This window comes from Cebus imitator, unplaced genomic scaffold (assembly GCF_001604975.1).
Source record: "Cebus imitator isolate Cc_AM_T3 unplaced genomic scaffold, Cebus_imitator-1.0 Scaffold794, whole genome shotgun sequence".
NCBI lineage: Eukaryota > Metazoa > Chordata > Mammalia > Primates > Cebidae > Cebus > Cebus imitator.
The window spans coordinates 22,398-38,893 of record NW_016108109.1 but is presented as its reverse complement, the minus strand read 5'-3'; the positions used below and the strand labels follow the sequence as shown (position 1 = coordinate 38,893).

At 36.8% G+C, this 16,496-nt stretch overlaps 1 protein-coding gene across 1 annotated transcript in view; it reads right to left on the bottom strand.

Annotated features, from left to right (window-relative positions):
• Nucleotides 1–5,435: 5,435 nt before the first annotated feature.
• LOC108297369 (zinc finger protein 501-like) overlaps nucleotides 5,436–16,496 on the bottom strand; it is a 32,722-nt gene continuing 21,661 nt past the window's right edge. Inside the window, exons 3-4 of the mRNA XM_037735385.1 lie at nucleotides 8,019–8,153; nucleotides 5,436–7,464 (exon numbers count right to left, since the gene is read on the bottom strand). Coding sequence (XP_037591313.1) covers nucleotides 6,200–7,464; nucleotides 8,019–8,153 — 1,400 coding nt within the window. The 3' untranslated portion in view covers nucleotides 5,436–6,199. The remainder of the gene's footprint in view (nucleotides 7,465–8,018; nucleotides 8,154–16,496) is intronic.

Below are 16,496 nucleotides of genomic sequence, written 5' to 3'. Positions count from 1 at the left end.
CACTCCACATCTTTGCAAATTTTCATGTTTGCAAATTCTTTTCATTTTAGTATGTTCAAGTTATTTATGCTTTCAACAAAGACTAAATCAAATTACTGAGCCTGAAATAGCCTCTTACTCTAAAAGCAAGTAATATAAAAAATAGATCGGTAGGTAGACATTTCCTACTGCTGCAATTTCCAAGACTCCAAATGCAGGAGTGGTCATAGGGCAAATAACCTGCAGCACACATAGATATCACACACAGCTAATGCATTCCTCACCCTGAAACAGTGGGTCTCACCCCTGACTCCACGTTAGAGTCACATGCAGGGGTTTTACAATTCCTAAAATCTAAATGGCAACAAACCAATAAAATCAAAATCCCTGGAGTGGGGTCCAGACATCAGTATTATTTAAAGTTCTCTGGGTGATTACAGAGTGTAGCTAAGCCCCCAAAGTACTGCTTTAAGCCAAATGTTTTTGGTGTACTAGTTGCAAATTGTCTCTTGAATAAATATAAAATGTTTACCCCTGAGTTGCTGCCTTTCAGTCACACCTGTATTAAATCTACTCATCTTTTGCAGGAACTGACCTTTGCTACTCCTTTTGTTCCTGATCAACATCCTCCACATGTACTGAGTGCAGACTGTGCCCAGGGTCCTGTGCTAGGTGTCCTGGCCTTCAGAGCATCACTGCGGGGAAAAGACTTTGCTGGGAAAAGTTTCATCTCAAAAAATCAAAACCACGTCACTTACCAAATTAAGGCAAAAATGAAAAGACCCAAGAGGTGTCCAAAAGATCAGCACATTGATACTTTAGAATATTCAAATCCATCTGATAATGCCATAAGAGATTGTGTTCCACTTCACGACAAAAGAAAACACTGACAATATTCTGAGATAGTGAGCTAGGATTGTTGCGCAAATATGTAATGACTTTTTTATTGCTATACAGCATGCATACAGAAACATTCACGTAAAACTTTATGGATTATAACAGAGACTTTATGTAACTGAGGAGTGGAACCAGCTTTACTCCTGACCAGAAAATAACTTTCTCTCTCCCTCCCTGTCCAAAGGTAAACAAGATCCTGAGCTAACATTGTAAATGAATATTGTACATTTATACAAATGCTATTAACACATAAAAATAAAATGGGAGATAGATCTGTCACCCAACTTCAGCTACTAAACATGTACCACTTCTGCTTCATCTATACTTCAACCCCTTCCCTACCCCCACCTGCTTAACTTTTTAAAGATATTTTTTGTGAAGATGTACGTACGTTGCAAGGCATAAACCTTAAATGGAACTTTTAGACAAATAAATAGACCCATATAAACTTCACCCCTTTTCAAAGCAATACTTTTATCATCCTCAGAAAATTTACTTGTCTTTTGTCCCAGGTAATTTTTTTTTCTCAAGCAGAGATTACCTCTGTGTTGATTTCTGTCACCATAGGATTATTTTGTCTGAAATAATAAAATATACAAATACATAAAGTACAATTTTGCGTCCAACATTTCTCTCATTGAGCACGTTTATGAATTTTATCCAGGATGTGTGCTTTTATTTTTTTGTATTCCTGAGCTGTATTTTGTTCTAAATGCTATACAGTTAGTTCATTTTCTTACTGATGGACATTTAGGTTGTTTCTTGTTTGGGGCTATTATGACTAAAAGATATATATTCTTGTGCAAATATATAGTTTATATTTGATTCCTTTATTAGCGTTTATGTTATACTTCTTTGTATCTTTTAGTGATTGCTGCAGGGAATAAAATATGAATCTTTAACATACCAACCAAATCAACCTTTAGACTTAATACTATACTGTCTTAAATATAAAACATGAAAACTTTGCTACAGAACAGTTCCATTTATCTTTCTATTCCATGTTTTACAAATTTTACAACTACAAATTATAAATCCTACAATACAGTGTTATAATTTGTTTCAAATAGTCACAAGTCTAAGAAATTAAGAAAAAAGGTATTAATATTAGACAGTAGATACTTAAAATATGCAAATACACTTTTCTTCTTTTTTTTTGATACAGAGTTCTGCTCTTGTCACCTGGGCTGGAGTGTAATGGGGCGATCTCAGCTCACGGCAACCTTCACCTCCCAGGTTCAAGCGATTCTACTGCCTCAGCCTCCCAACTAGCTGGGATTACAGGCACCTGCTGCCATGCCTGGCTAATTTTTGTATTTTTAGTAGAGACGGGGTTTCACCATGTTAGCCAGGCTGGTCTCAAACTCCTGACCTCAGGTGACCCACCCGCCTCAGCCTCCCAAAGTGCTGGAATTATAGGCATGCACCATCGCAACTGGCCCAAATACACTCTTCAGTGTTTAAGTTTTTCCTGAAATGTTTAAATTCCTCAGGGAATCTTGCCTACAGTAATTATTACTGTGATGTTCTAGTGTTGATTTATTTTGCATTATGCAATTACATTGATTTGTATTTTGAATACCGTAAGATTTTCTTCCTTCTTTCCTTATGTATTTAATCTCTTTTAAGTCAGTAGAGATGTGTGAATATTACTTTATTCTCTGGGCCATAATCCAAAGCTATCATTATTTGTTGCTCATATTGTTACAGTTTGGACCACTGGGAGGTCTTTCAGGTTGACTCCCTTTGAGAAGTCCAACAATTTTATTTAGTACTTTTTCTTTGTGGCTTTAAAAGATACTCTAGGTCAACTTGTATTTTCCAATGTCAGCCCTAGAATTATCCATTTTCACATGTAGCCTAGGTTCCTTTTAATGAAAGGTGTTTAGAAACCAAGACAGTAGACCTAGGTACATTCATTGATACTAGATGTCACTGCTTCTTGGCACTCAAGAGTTTAAAGCTCTTATCTGTCTCTGAATATTCTATCAATCATCTATCTATCTATCTATGTATCTATCTGTCCATCCATCCATCCATGCATCCAGATATGTTAGACATGGTTTCATCTATCTATCTATCTATCTATCTATCTATCTATCTATCTACTTACCTATCTACCCACCCATCCATCCATCAATCCATTCATTCAGATATATTAGACATGGGTTCATTCTGATGCTTCCAACTTTAGGCTAGGACCACATGATTCATTCTAGCATTAACCCTTTAACTTTTGTGAACTACACGGAAAACAGCCTCCATATATTATATAATAACGTAAAATAGTTTCAAAATAGCTAATTAATATCCTTGTGGGAAAATATTACTCAGTATAATACAATGTTTGTGTAGTCTTACAGCATTAAATCAAAATAGTTTTCAAAGTGACTTAGATCTGGAACTTTTATCCCCATCCTCTTCAGAAGGGTTATGTCTATAGGTAGATGACAGATAATTTGTCTGTTTTTAGACAGAATCTCACTCTGTTGCCCAGGCTGGAGTGCAGTGGCGCAAACTTGGCTCACTGCAACCTTCATCTCCTGGGTTCAAGCAATTCTCCTGCTTTAGCCTCCTGAGTAGCTGGGATTACAGGTGTGCACCACTACACCCAGCTAATTTTTGTATTTTCAGTGGAGACAAGATGTTACCATGTTGGACAGGCTGGCCTCAAACTCCTGACCTCAAATGATCGTGCCACCTCAGCCTTCCAAAGTGCTAGGATTACAGGTGTGAGCCACCATGCCCGGCCAGATGACAGATAATTTGTAATACAATGAGATTCATCTGTCACTGTGTGCATTACATATGTATTTCCCCAGCATTCTGGTTAATTTTTTTTAATTTGCATTAAGTAAAATTTACTCTTTGTGGTGTACAGTTTATTGGGTTTGGACAATTGTGTAGTTACTATCTACTTCCACAGTATCACACTAAACTGTTTAATCATCCTCCAAATTTTTTCTTGTTGTTGCCCCTTTGTAATCAATACCTATTTTCCTCCCATTCTTTGACAACCAATAATTTTCCATCCCTCTAATATTTTATGCAATGTCATATAATAGAATCATATAATATATAGCCTTGTTGATCAATAGTCTTAATTTAGAGAAATGTATTTAAGATTCATACATGTAGTAGTGGAGATCAATAGTTTGTTCCTTTTTATTAAAAACACAATTCTTTTATATAGATGTATCACAGTTTATTATCCATTCACCTACTGAGGGACTTAAGATTTATTTCCAGCGTTTTGCAAATATGAATATAGTGGCAACAAATATCCACAAACAGGTGTTAATCACTAGTTTTCAGTTTTGTATAATAAATGCCTAGGGTTGGGACATCTGGTTCAAATAATAAGTTTATGACTAACTTTATTTAAAAAATGGTTAAACTGTTTTCCAAAGTCACTATGTCATTTTGTATTCCTAATTTGAGTTGCTCCAAATCCTAAAGAGCACTTGGTATTCACATTATTTCAATTTTTTTACTATTTTCACAAGTGTGTGATATCTCACTGTGGATTAATTTCAGTTTTTAAGGAATTCTGCTAAATACAGAATCTTGTATTGATACGAGGTTTTCCTATCTGAACTTAAAAAATGTAATTCCATTGTCATTTACAACTATTACTTTTTATGATATATTAATACTGCACTTATATTATTTCTCCATTTATGTAATTTGTTGCTTTGTCCTGGTTGTTTTCAAGATTTTTTATTCATCTTTCACACTACTTTTCAACTACATGGTCAGAATTTTGTATTGTAACTAAATAGATCAATGTAGAGTTACTTATGTCTTCAGATTAATATCTAAGCACCATTAATTTTGTTTTTGTTTTTGTTTTTGACATGGAGTCTCACTCTATCACTCAGGCTGGAGTGCAGTGGTGTGATCTTGGCTCACTGCAACTTCTGCCTCCCAAGTTCAAGTAATTCTCCTTCCTCAGCCTCCTCAGTAGCTGGGATTACAGATGTGCACCACCACACCCAGCTACTTTTTGTATTTTTAGTAGAGAGATGAGGTTTCACCATGTTGGCGAGGCTGATCTCAAACTCCCAACCTCAGGTAATCTACCCACTCAGCCTCCCAAAATGCTGGCATTACTGGTATGAGCCACTGTACCTGGCCAACAATTATTAAAAAATCATATAATTATTCTTACATAAATCATAGGCAAGAAAAAAGGGTTTGTATGGGATGATCTGAACCCAGAGGACATTAGATTTTTGAGGGAAAAATTCAGTGTACAACAGAGAAACTAACTTTCCTTTGAGAATCTGTGAGGTTTCTAGTTTGGTAGTAAGTCAACAGTTCTCACATTTCCTGTTGTGATCCGTGATTTTCTTTTCTATTTGCAGATAGGTACACACACATGCATTTCTGCCTGTATAACATCTTTTTCTATCATGATACATCTGTATATTCCATTCAATGCAAGTTAAGGCCAAGAAAAATCTCTACATGTTCAATTGCACTGAAAAAGGGCATATGCAAAGAAAAATATTTAATAAAATTTCATAAACAGTGATTCAGGATTTTAAAAGTATAGATTTTAAGAATACTCCCATATAATCTTTATTATAACTGTCATAGTACACCAGTAGCTACAAAAAGCAGGAATATAGTAACAGAAAGAATACAATATAGTTACTATGAGAATATTATCAATATTATTGGAAGTTTAAGTCCTCTGAAAAATTTATATTAAGTATATTTATGATCTTTCAGATATGAGTTTTCACTTTTCTCTGATATCTGTGAAGATGTTTTTATTTTTAACATGTCAAATAATATTCAAAATTACTACTATATTGTACTACAGAGGTATGTCAGGATTTTAAATAACCAATCAGTTTTTTTCTACTTAAGGAACAACTGATGTAATAAATAATTTCAGGATATTCCACTTAATAATGCCCTACATACGTACTTATGCTTACACACATTACTGTTTTACAATCCAAACACAAAAAGCATCTTTATTTAGATTTTCTTCGTGCATTTTACATTTGCCATTAAACTTACATGAAAATAAATTGATGTTAATGATGTTCATCTACCATAGAAGGACCTCTCACAGCTCTGATGCAGAAAAAATAGACTATATGTTTTTACATAAACACTAGACATTAAGGTATAACAACTAATTTGAGAATTGAATTATTGTTTGCTTTATACAAATCTCAAATGTTTTCAATACAAATAATGTGCTGACTGCATAAGAATTTAATCTGTAAAGTCTGTTTTCTTATAAACTCTATGGTGATTCTTAAGTTCTCCATTTTAGATAAAACTCTTTCCGCATTTATTACAACTACAGAGATTCTCTAGTATGAATTCTCTTATGTCGAGTAAGAGTTGAGCATCGATTAAATAATTTGCCACATTTTTTACATTTGTAAGGTTTCTCTCCAGTATGAATCATCTGATGTCGTCTAAGGTTTGAAGACCGGTTAAAGGACATGCCACAATCCTTACATATATATGGTTTCATTCCAGTATGAATTATCTGATGTGCAACAAGACGTGAGGAACGAGAGAAAGATTTGCTACATGCTTTACATTTGTAAAGTTTTACTCCAGTATGAATTCTCTGATGTTTAGTAAGCGATGAACTACAGTTAAAGGCTTTGCCACATTCTTTACATACGTAGGGTTTCTCTCCAGTGTGAATTCTTTGATGTTGAGTAAGGCGTGAACTGCAATTAAAGGCTTTGCCACATTCCTTGCATTTATATGGTTTTTCTCCAGTATGAATTCTCTGGTGGACAATAAGACTTGAGGAACGGGAAAAAGATTTGCTACATGATTTACATGTGTAAAGTTTTTCTCCTGTATGAATTCTCTGATGTTTAGTTAGGTAAGACCTACAGTTAAAGGCTTTGCTGCATTCTTTACATTTGTAGGGTTTCTCTCCAGTATGAATTCTCTTGTGTTGAGCAAGGGCTGAAGACTCTTTAAATGATTTACCACATTCTTTACATTTGTAAGGTTTCTCTCCTGTATGAATTCTCTGATGCACAAGAAGATTTGAAGAGTGAGTAAAACATTTGCTACATGCTTTGCATTTGTAAAGTTTTTCTCCAGTGTGAATTCGCTGATGTCTTGTAAAATATGAACTAGAATTGAAGGCTTTGCCACATTCTTTACATTTGTAGGGTTTCTCTCCACTATGAATTCTTTGATGTTGAGTAAGGTGTGAAATATGGTTAAAGGCTTTGCTACATTCTTTACATTTGTAAGGTTTCTCTTCATCATGGATTATCTTATGTTTTCTTAGACTTGAGAATTTACTAAGGATTTTCTCACCATTATTATATTTGTGTGACTTTTCTCCAATGTGGATTCTCTGAGGCTGAGTATGGTTTGATGACTGGATAAAAGTTGCTACACACTTATTACATTTGGCAGACTTCTCCTGAACATGGATACTTTGATGGATATGGTTGGTACATTCATGAAAGACTTTCTCACATTTTTCACATTTGTAATGGTTCTGTAGGAAATGAGTTTTCTGATGTCTTCTAGGGCTTATGCCTCGGCTTATTGTTGCATCAGATTTATTGTATTGATTATTCTCTGCAAGACAAATATTCTGGTAATTATTCATGGTAGAGTCCTGTTTAAAGGCTGTCAAAGTTTTATTATATGTGTGAGGTTTTCTCAAATTATCTATTCCCTGATATTGATTAAGCAATCATGAATGAATGAAGACCTTTCTATATTGATCATGGGCAGAACAAGGTGTTATTTGTTGGTGAAACAAACTTTTAACAAAGGACCCATCAAATTCATCATATTTAGAAATCACCTCTTCATTTTTAAATCTCTCCTTTTCAAAATTATTTGACTGCAAATTGAATCCGGTTCTATATTTTAATTGATTCATATGATTATTTGAAACATGGACTAAGTCACTATTCAGATTTTCCAAATTTCCTTTCAAAGAAAAGGTATGTTTCAAAAACTGATGTTGACATTTAGTTATAGAAACACATGGTTTAGATAAAGCAACTGACATGGATTGAGTTTTTTCATGTTTTTCACCTCTTGTACACTGATGTTTTTGTTACAGGTAGTTGTCCTACGTTTTGTATGTCCATCATAATAGCTGTTGTGACCTTCACACTTACCATCACTTTCACACTCTTTCCTTAAGTGTAAATTCTGAAGGCCACAGCTCCCATATCCATCTAACATCACTTTTTGGAAAGATGCTTCTATGTGCTTCTTTCTCAAGAAGTCTTGAGTATCATGAGAAAACACATCTGAAAGATACCAAAAGTTTTGAAAATTCCAAAATCTAAATTTAGGTGAAAATCCTTTATAAATCTAATGTACAAAATTATACCAAGTTGAGAACACCATGATAGTTGAATCAAAAACTTGAGGCCCCTTTGTTTTCTCAATTGATATGTTAACTTAAATACAGCAGAGTAACTAAAGCCAGTTGAGTTTGCAGCACCTAGGTGAACTCAAAGCCAAGAATGGTCGCACTTAGAAGAAAGAAAGTTTGTTGTATTTGTGCACCATAGCACAATGCAGTTACACAAAAACTTTTCACAATCTGTTTTGCCCTCAGGAAAAAAAAAGAAAAAGGAGTGAAACATATGTCTAAAGTTCTGGGTTGTTCTGGGGCTATCTAAAGACTGGTCATTGCTTCCTTTAATATGTGATGCTGAAGAAAATGGTGATAAAGTTGAAATGACATGTCAGGTCAACAGAGAACAAAGATGAATACTTGTTACAACAACAGAGAGACACTCGCCAAAGGGAGAGATTAAAGGCTCTTAAGAGAAAAAAATGCAAATCTTTTTAATAGGAAAATACACACACGTAGTCCAGAAAAGACACATCCTGACAACAGTTCGAAGAATCTCCCAGAATGACTAGAATGCCTAATGGGTATCAGTTTTCCAATATACAAATTCATTCCATAAATGATGGAATAGGTAGCTGTCTCTTAATTGATCAAAATGCCAACAAAATCACAAGGCATCAAAGTAACCAAAAACAAGGCCCAATCAAAGGACCAAAATGAAAGTGAATCTAAAGAAGTAGAAATCTATTAACTAACATATTAATATCCAAGTGAAGCTAAGAGAAATAGAAATCTATTAACTAATTACAAAATAATTTAAAATATCTTTGTCTTACAGACAAGGTCTTGCACTGTCACCAGGCCAGAGTGCAATCATAGCTCACTGGAACCTTGAATTCCTGGCCTAAAGCAGTCATTTAGTCATAGACCAATTAGTCACTTCCCCAAGTGGCTATGACTACAGGAGGGCACCATCACATCACAATAACTTTTTAAACTATTTTACAGACAGGATCTTGCTAAGTCACCTAGGCTGGTCAAGGATTCCTGGTCCCAAGGAATCCTACAGCTTCAGACTCTCAACATGCTGCGATAACACCAGCAACTGCACCTGGCATTCTCTCTCGTTTAACAAATGAGGACATTAAGACAAAAAACATACAAAATGACAAGGATATACCACATACTGATAAAGGGTTCAATTTAACAAGAATACTTAACTATGCTAAACACCTATCCACCAAACTTTGGAGCACCAAGATTCATAAAACCAAGTACTTCTAGACCTGAGAAAAAAAATTAGTGACATAACAGTGGGGTACTTCAACACTCCATGGACATCATTACATCACTGAGGTTGAAAATTAACAAAGAAATTTTGGACATCAATTCCACATGGTCAACTAGACCTAATATGCATCTACAGAATAGACCAATTAGACCTAACAGACATCTACAGAACTCCACCACCCACCAACCACAGAACACACACATCTTTCATATGCACATAATGTAGAAAATCCAGAGAAAATGGATAAATTCCTAGAAACACACAATCTCCAAAGATTGAATCAGGAAGAAATTGAAACCCTGAACAAACCAGTACCAAGTTCTGATATTGAATCAGTAATAAAAAACCTACCAACCATAAAAAAAGCCCTGGACAAGATGGATTCACAACTGAATTATACCAGAAGTATAAGGAAGAGCTGGTATCAACTCTACTGAAATGATTCCAAAAAATAAGGAAAAGGAAATCCTCTCCTCTCATTCTATGAGGCCAACATCATTCTGTTACCAAACCCTGGCAAAGACACAATGAACAAAGAAAACTACAGGACAATATCTCTGATGAACGTGGACACAAAAATCCTCAACAAAATAACAGCAAACAAAATCTAGCAGTACACCCAAAGTCAATTTACCACAATCAACTAGGCTTTATTCCTGGAAAGTAAGGTTGCACTAATGTATGGAAATCAATAAATACAATTCACCACATAGAATTAATATTTAAAAAGCTGGGCACAGTGGCTCACACCTGTAATCTCAGCACTTTGGAAGGCCAAGGTGTGCAGATCACCTGAGGCCAGGAGTTTGAGACCAGCTTGGCCAACATGGTGAAACCCTGTCTCTACTAAAAATACAAAAATTAACTGGGTGTTGGTGGCACATGCCTGTAGTCACAGGTACTCAAGAGGCTGAGGCATGAGAATCTCTTGAACCCGGGAGGCGGAGGTTGCAGTGAGCACTCCAGCCTGGGAGATAGGGCGGGATTCTGTATCTCCAAAAATAAAAATAAATAAATCACCATTTCAATAGATATGAGATAAGCTTTTGATAAAATTTAACATCCCTTTATGATTTTTTAAAAACCCTCAATGAACTAACCACTGAAGACCTCAAAATAATGAGAGCTACCTTTGGCTATTTGGACTCTTACTTAGTTCCATAATTTTTTCTAATTCTGTGAAAAATGACATTGGTATATTGATAGAAATAGTATTGAAATAATTAGAGTTATCTATGAGAAACCCACAGTCAACAAACTGACCAGGCAAAAGCTAGAGGCATTTTCCTTAAAAATAAGAACAAGACAAGAATGCCCACTCTCATCACTTCTATTCAATATAGTAATGGAAGTACTAGCCAGACAAATCAGCTAAGAGAATGAAATAAAGGGCATCCAAAGAGGAAAAAAAGAAAGTAATATCATCTCTGTTGATATGATTCTACACTTGGAAAGACTGTGCCAAAAGGGCTCCTAAAACTGATAAGGAACTCCAGTAAAGTTTCAAGATACAAAATCAAAGTACAAAAATCTATAGCATTTCTAAATACCAATAACATTCAAGCTGAGAGCCAAATCAAGAACATACTACCTTTTATAATAGCCATGCACACAAAGAAAAAAACAAATACCCAGGAATAGATCTAACCGACGAAATTAAAGATCTCTACAAGGGGAACTATAAAACACTGTTGAAAAAATTACAGACAACACAAACAACTGGAAAAGCATTCCATGCTCATAGAAGAATCAACATCATTAAAACGGTCATACTGCCCAAAGCAATCTAGAGATTCAATACTATTCCTATCAAACTACCAATGTCATTTTTCACAGTATTAGAAAACAACTATTCTAAAATTCATATGGAACTAAGTAAGAGTTCAAATAGCCAAAGCAATCCTTAACAAAAAGAACAAAGTCAAAGGCTTCACATTATCCAATTTCAAACTATATTATAAGCCTAGAGTCATCAAAACAACATGGTACTGGCACCAAAACAGACACACAGGGGCGGGGCCAAGATGGCTGACTAGAAACAGCAGTGTTCAGAGACTCCCATCAAAAAGAACCATAATAAGTGTTTGAGTCCTTCACCGACAACCAAGATATCCAGGTTCTCCCATTGGAATTGACTAGGAGGCTGGCATGATCCACAGAGAAGAAGTAATAACAGTGTGGTGTGGCAGCCACCTGAGAGCCACACGGGGCAGGAGAGCCCCCTCCCACCAACCCAAGGAGGTGGTGACTGAGCATGCTACCCAGCCAGGAAAACCATGCTTTTTCCACAGAACTGGGCAACCATGGATTGGAAAATCCCACTTTTAAACTCACGCCACTGGGGCTTAGCATCCCAACCCTGGGGCTGCACAGATTCTCAACAGCCTCTCAGCTGGAATCTGCTTAAGCCTATGGAGCACCTGCAGGGAGGAGCGACCAGAACCACAACTGCAGCTTCCTGCTGTCTAAGCCATTTGAGCTCCTTGGTGGAGGGGCAGCAGCCAGCACTGCGACTCATACCTGCCCAACATGCTAAGCTACCTGGGTGAGGGAAGGGCAGCATCTACCTCTATAGCTCCAGGCTGCATTTTCCCCTTCTGGAGTCAGGTCCACTGCATGGCTTGGTCCCAAGATGTGCCCTGACAACCCAACACACTGGCTGTGGCAGACTTCAGCCAGAGTGCCTCTTCAAGCCTGACCCTGACCCATCCTTCCTCACTGGGTGGGGCTCTCTGCAGGAACTCCAGCAACTCCAGCCAGAGGCTCAAGGACAGAACCTGGATCTCCCCGGGCCTGAGCCCCTACAGAGAGGGGTGACAGCAGTCTCTGCAGACCAGCAGACTTAGCCTTTCCTCCTGGTAGTTCTGAGGAATCCAGGCAGCCCAGACAAGTGGACTTCCCCTCAGCGAAGCACGCCCCTTCCACCAAGGGACAAAGTGTTTTGTTAAACAGGTCCTGTTCCATGTGCCACTCAACAGGGGTGAGACCCTCCAACAGGGTTGTTAGACATCCTATACAGGAACAATCTTACTGGCATCAGGATGGTGCCCCCAGGGCCCAGCAGAAGGAACAGGCACCCATCTTTTCTGTACTCCAGCCTCCCTGAGTGACATTTCCAGGTGTGAGAGTGAATCAGATGAATAGGGCTTGAAGTGAACCTCCAGCAAACTGCAGCAGCCCTATAAAAGTAGGATCTGACCATTCAAAGAAAAACAAACAAAAACCAACAACAGCAGCATCAACAACAAAAAACTGCCACAAAATTTCATTCAAGGGGCAGTACTCTTAAAGATCAAAACTAGACAAACACAGAGATGAGAAAGAATCAACAACAGAAAAAATGCTGAAAACCCAAAAAGACAGAGTGCCACTTCACCAAATGATTGCAACAACTCTCCATCAAGGACACAGAGCTGGATGAAGAAGAACTGACAGAAGTAGGCTTCAGAAGATGGGCAATAAAAAACTATGCTGAAGTAAAGAAGCATGTTCTAATCCAATGCAAAAAAGCTAAGGACCTTGATAAAAGGTTAGAGGAGCTGCTAACTACAATAAACAGTTTAGAGGGGAACATATATGATCTAATGGAGCTAAAAAATCAGCATGAGAACTTCATGAAGCATATACAAGTATCAATAGCCAAACCAACCAAGTAGAAGAAAGGATATCAGCATTTGAAGACCACCTTGCTGAAATAAGACATGCAGACAAGATCAGAGAAAAAAGAATAAAAAGGAATGAACAAAGCCTCCAAGAAAGATGTGACTTCACAAAAAGACCAAATCTACAATTGACTGGAGTACCTAAAGGAGATGGGGAGAATGGAAACAAGCTGGAAAACACATTTCAGGATATTATCCAGGAGAACTTCCCTAACCTAGAAGCCAGGCCAACATGCAAACTCAAGAAATATAGAGACCCCCACTAAGATACACCATGAGAACATCAGCCCCAAGACACACAATCATCAGATTCTCCAAGGTCGAAATGAAGGAAACAATGTTAAGGGCAGCCAGAGAGAAAGGCCAGGTCACCTAAAATGGGAAGTCTATCAGACGAACGGTAGACCTCTCAGCAGAAACTCTATAGCCAGAAGAGACTGGGGACCAACATTCACCATTATTAAAGAAAAGAATTTTCAACCCAGAATTTCATATCTGGCCAAACTAAGCTTCATAAGCAAAGGAGAAATACAATCCTTTCCAGACAAGCAAATGCTGAGGAATTTTGTTACCACCAGGACTGCCTTGCAAAAGCTCCTAAAAGAGCACTAAATATCGAAAGGAAAAAGTGGTACCAGTCACTGGAAAAACATACCAAAATATAAAGACCAGTGACACTATGAAGAAACTGCATCAACTAGTGCACAAAACAGCCAAATGGCATCATGATGACAGGATCAAATTCACACATAACAATACTTACCTTAAACATAAATGGGCTAAATGTCTCAATTAAAAGACACAGACTGGCAAATTGGATAAAAAGTCAAGACTCATTGGTATGCTGTATTCAGGAGGCCAATCTCATGTGCAAAGACACATACATATAGGCTCAAAATAAAGGGATAGAGGAAAATTTACCAAGCAAATGAAAAGCAACAACAACAGCAACAACAAAAAGCCAGGGTCGCAATCCTAGTCTCTGACAAAATAGTCTTTAAAGCAACAAATATCAAAAAAGGCAAAGAAAAGCATTACATAATGGTAAAGGGAACAATTCAACAAGAAGAGTGAACTATTCTAAATATATATACACCCAATACAGGAGCATCCAGATTCATAAAAAAACTTCTTAGAGACTTACGAAGAGACTTAGACTCCTACACAATAACAGTGGGAGACTTTAACACTCCACTGTCAATATTAGACAGGTCAATGAGATAGAAAATTAACAAGGATATTTGGTACTTGAACTCAACTCTGGATGAAATGGACCTAATAGACATCTACAGAGTTCTCCACTCCAACAGAACATACATTCTTCTCAGTGCCACATGGCATTTATTCTAAAATTGACCACATAATTGGAAGTATAACACCCTTCAGCAAATGCAAAAGAACTGAAATCATAACCAACAGTCTCTCAGACCACAGTGCAATCAAATTAGAACTCAGGATTAAGAAACTCACTCAAAACCATGCAATTACATGGAAATTGCAGTCTGCTCCTGAATGACTCCTGGGTAAATAAAGAAATTAAGGCAGAAATCCAATGAGAACAAAGAGACAACGAACCAAAATCTCTTGGACACAGCTAAAGCAGTATTAAGAGGGAAATTTGTAGCACTAAATGCCCACATAAGAAAGCTAGAAAGATCTTAAATCAACACCCTAACATTACAATTAAAAGAGCTAGACAGGGAAGAGCAAACTAATCCAAAAGCTAGCAGAAGACAAGAAATAACCAAGATCAGAGCATACCTGAAGGAGATAGAGATATGAAAAACCCTCCAAAAAATAAATGTATCCAGGAGCTGGTTTTATAGCAAGGGGAGAAATGCCAGATGTAGGTGATGGGAAGGAAGGCAGCAAATCACACTGCCACGTGTGTTCCTATGCAACAATTTTGCATGTTCTTCACATGTACCCCAAAACCTAAAATGCAATAAAATAAATAAATGGGAAAAAAATAGATTTGACTGCTAGCTAGACTAGTAAAGAAGAAAAAAGAGAAGAATCAAATAAACACAATAAAAAATGATAAAGGGGATATCACCACTGACCCCACAGAAATACAAACTATCTCCAGAGAATACTATAAGCACCTCTACACAAATAAACTTGAAAATCCAGAAGAAATAGATAAATTCCTGGACACATACACCCTCCCAAAACTAAACCAGGAAGAAGTCAAATCCCTAAATAGACCAGTAATAAGTTCTGAAATTGAGGTAGTAATTAATAGCCTACCAACTAAAACAAGCCCAGGACCAAATGGATTCACAGCCGAATTCTACCAGAAGTACAATAAGGAGCTGGTACCATTTCTTCTGAAACTATTCCAAACAATTGAAAAGGAAGGACTCTTCTCTGGTTCATTTTATGAAGCCAGCATCATCCTGAGACCAAAACCAGGAAGAGAGAAAACAAAAAAAGAAAACTTCAGACTAATATCCCTGATGAACATTGATGCGAAAACCCTCAATAAAATACTGGCAAACTGACTCCAGCAGCACATAAAAAAACTTATCCACCATGATCAATTCAGCTTAATCCCTGGGATGCGAGTCTGGTTCAACATATGCAATCAATAAATGGTAATCCACTACATAAATAGAACCAAAGACAAAAAACACATGATTATCTCAATAGATATAGAAAAGGCCTTTGATAAAATTCAACATCCCTTCATATTAAAAACTCTCAATAAACTAGGTACTGATGGAACATATCTCAAATAAGAGCTACTTATGACAAAAACATAGCAAATATCATATTGAATGAGCAAAAGCTGGAAGTATTCCCTTTGAAAACCAGTACAAGACAAGGATGCCCTCTCTCACCACTCCTATTCAACATAGTATTGGAAGTTCTGGCCAAGGCAATTAGGCAAGAGAAAGAAATAATGGTATTCAAATAGGAAGAGAGGAAGTCAAATTGTCTCTGTTTGCAGGTGACATAATTTTATATTTAGAAAACCCAGTCATCTCAGCCTAAAAACTCAAACTGATAAGCAACTTCAGAAGAGCCTCAGGATACAAAATTAGTGTGCAAAAATCACAAGCTTTCCTTTATACCACCAACAGACAAGCAGAGAGTCAAATCATGAATGAACTCCCATTCACAATTGCCGCAAAGGGAATAAAATACCTAGGAACACAGCTAACAAGGGATGTGAAGGACCTATTCAAGGAGAACTACAAACGACTGCTCAAGGAAATAAGAGAGGACACAAGCAAATGCAAAAATATTCCATCCTTATGGATAGGAAGAATCAACATCATGAAAATGGCCATACTGCCCAAAGTAATTTATAGATTAAATGCTATTCCCATCA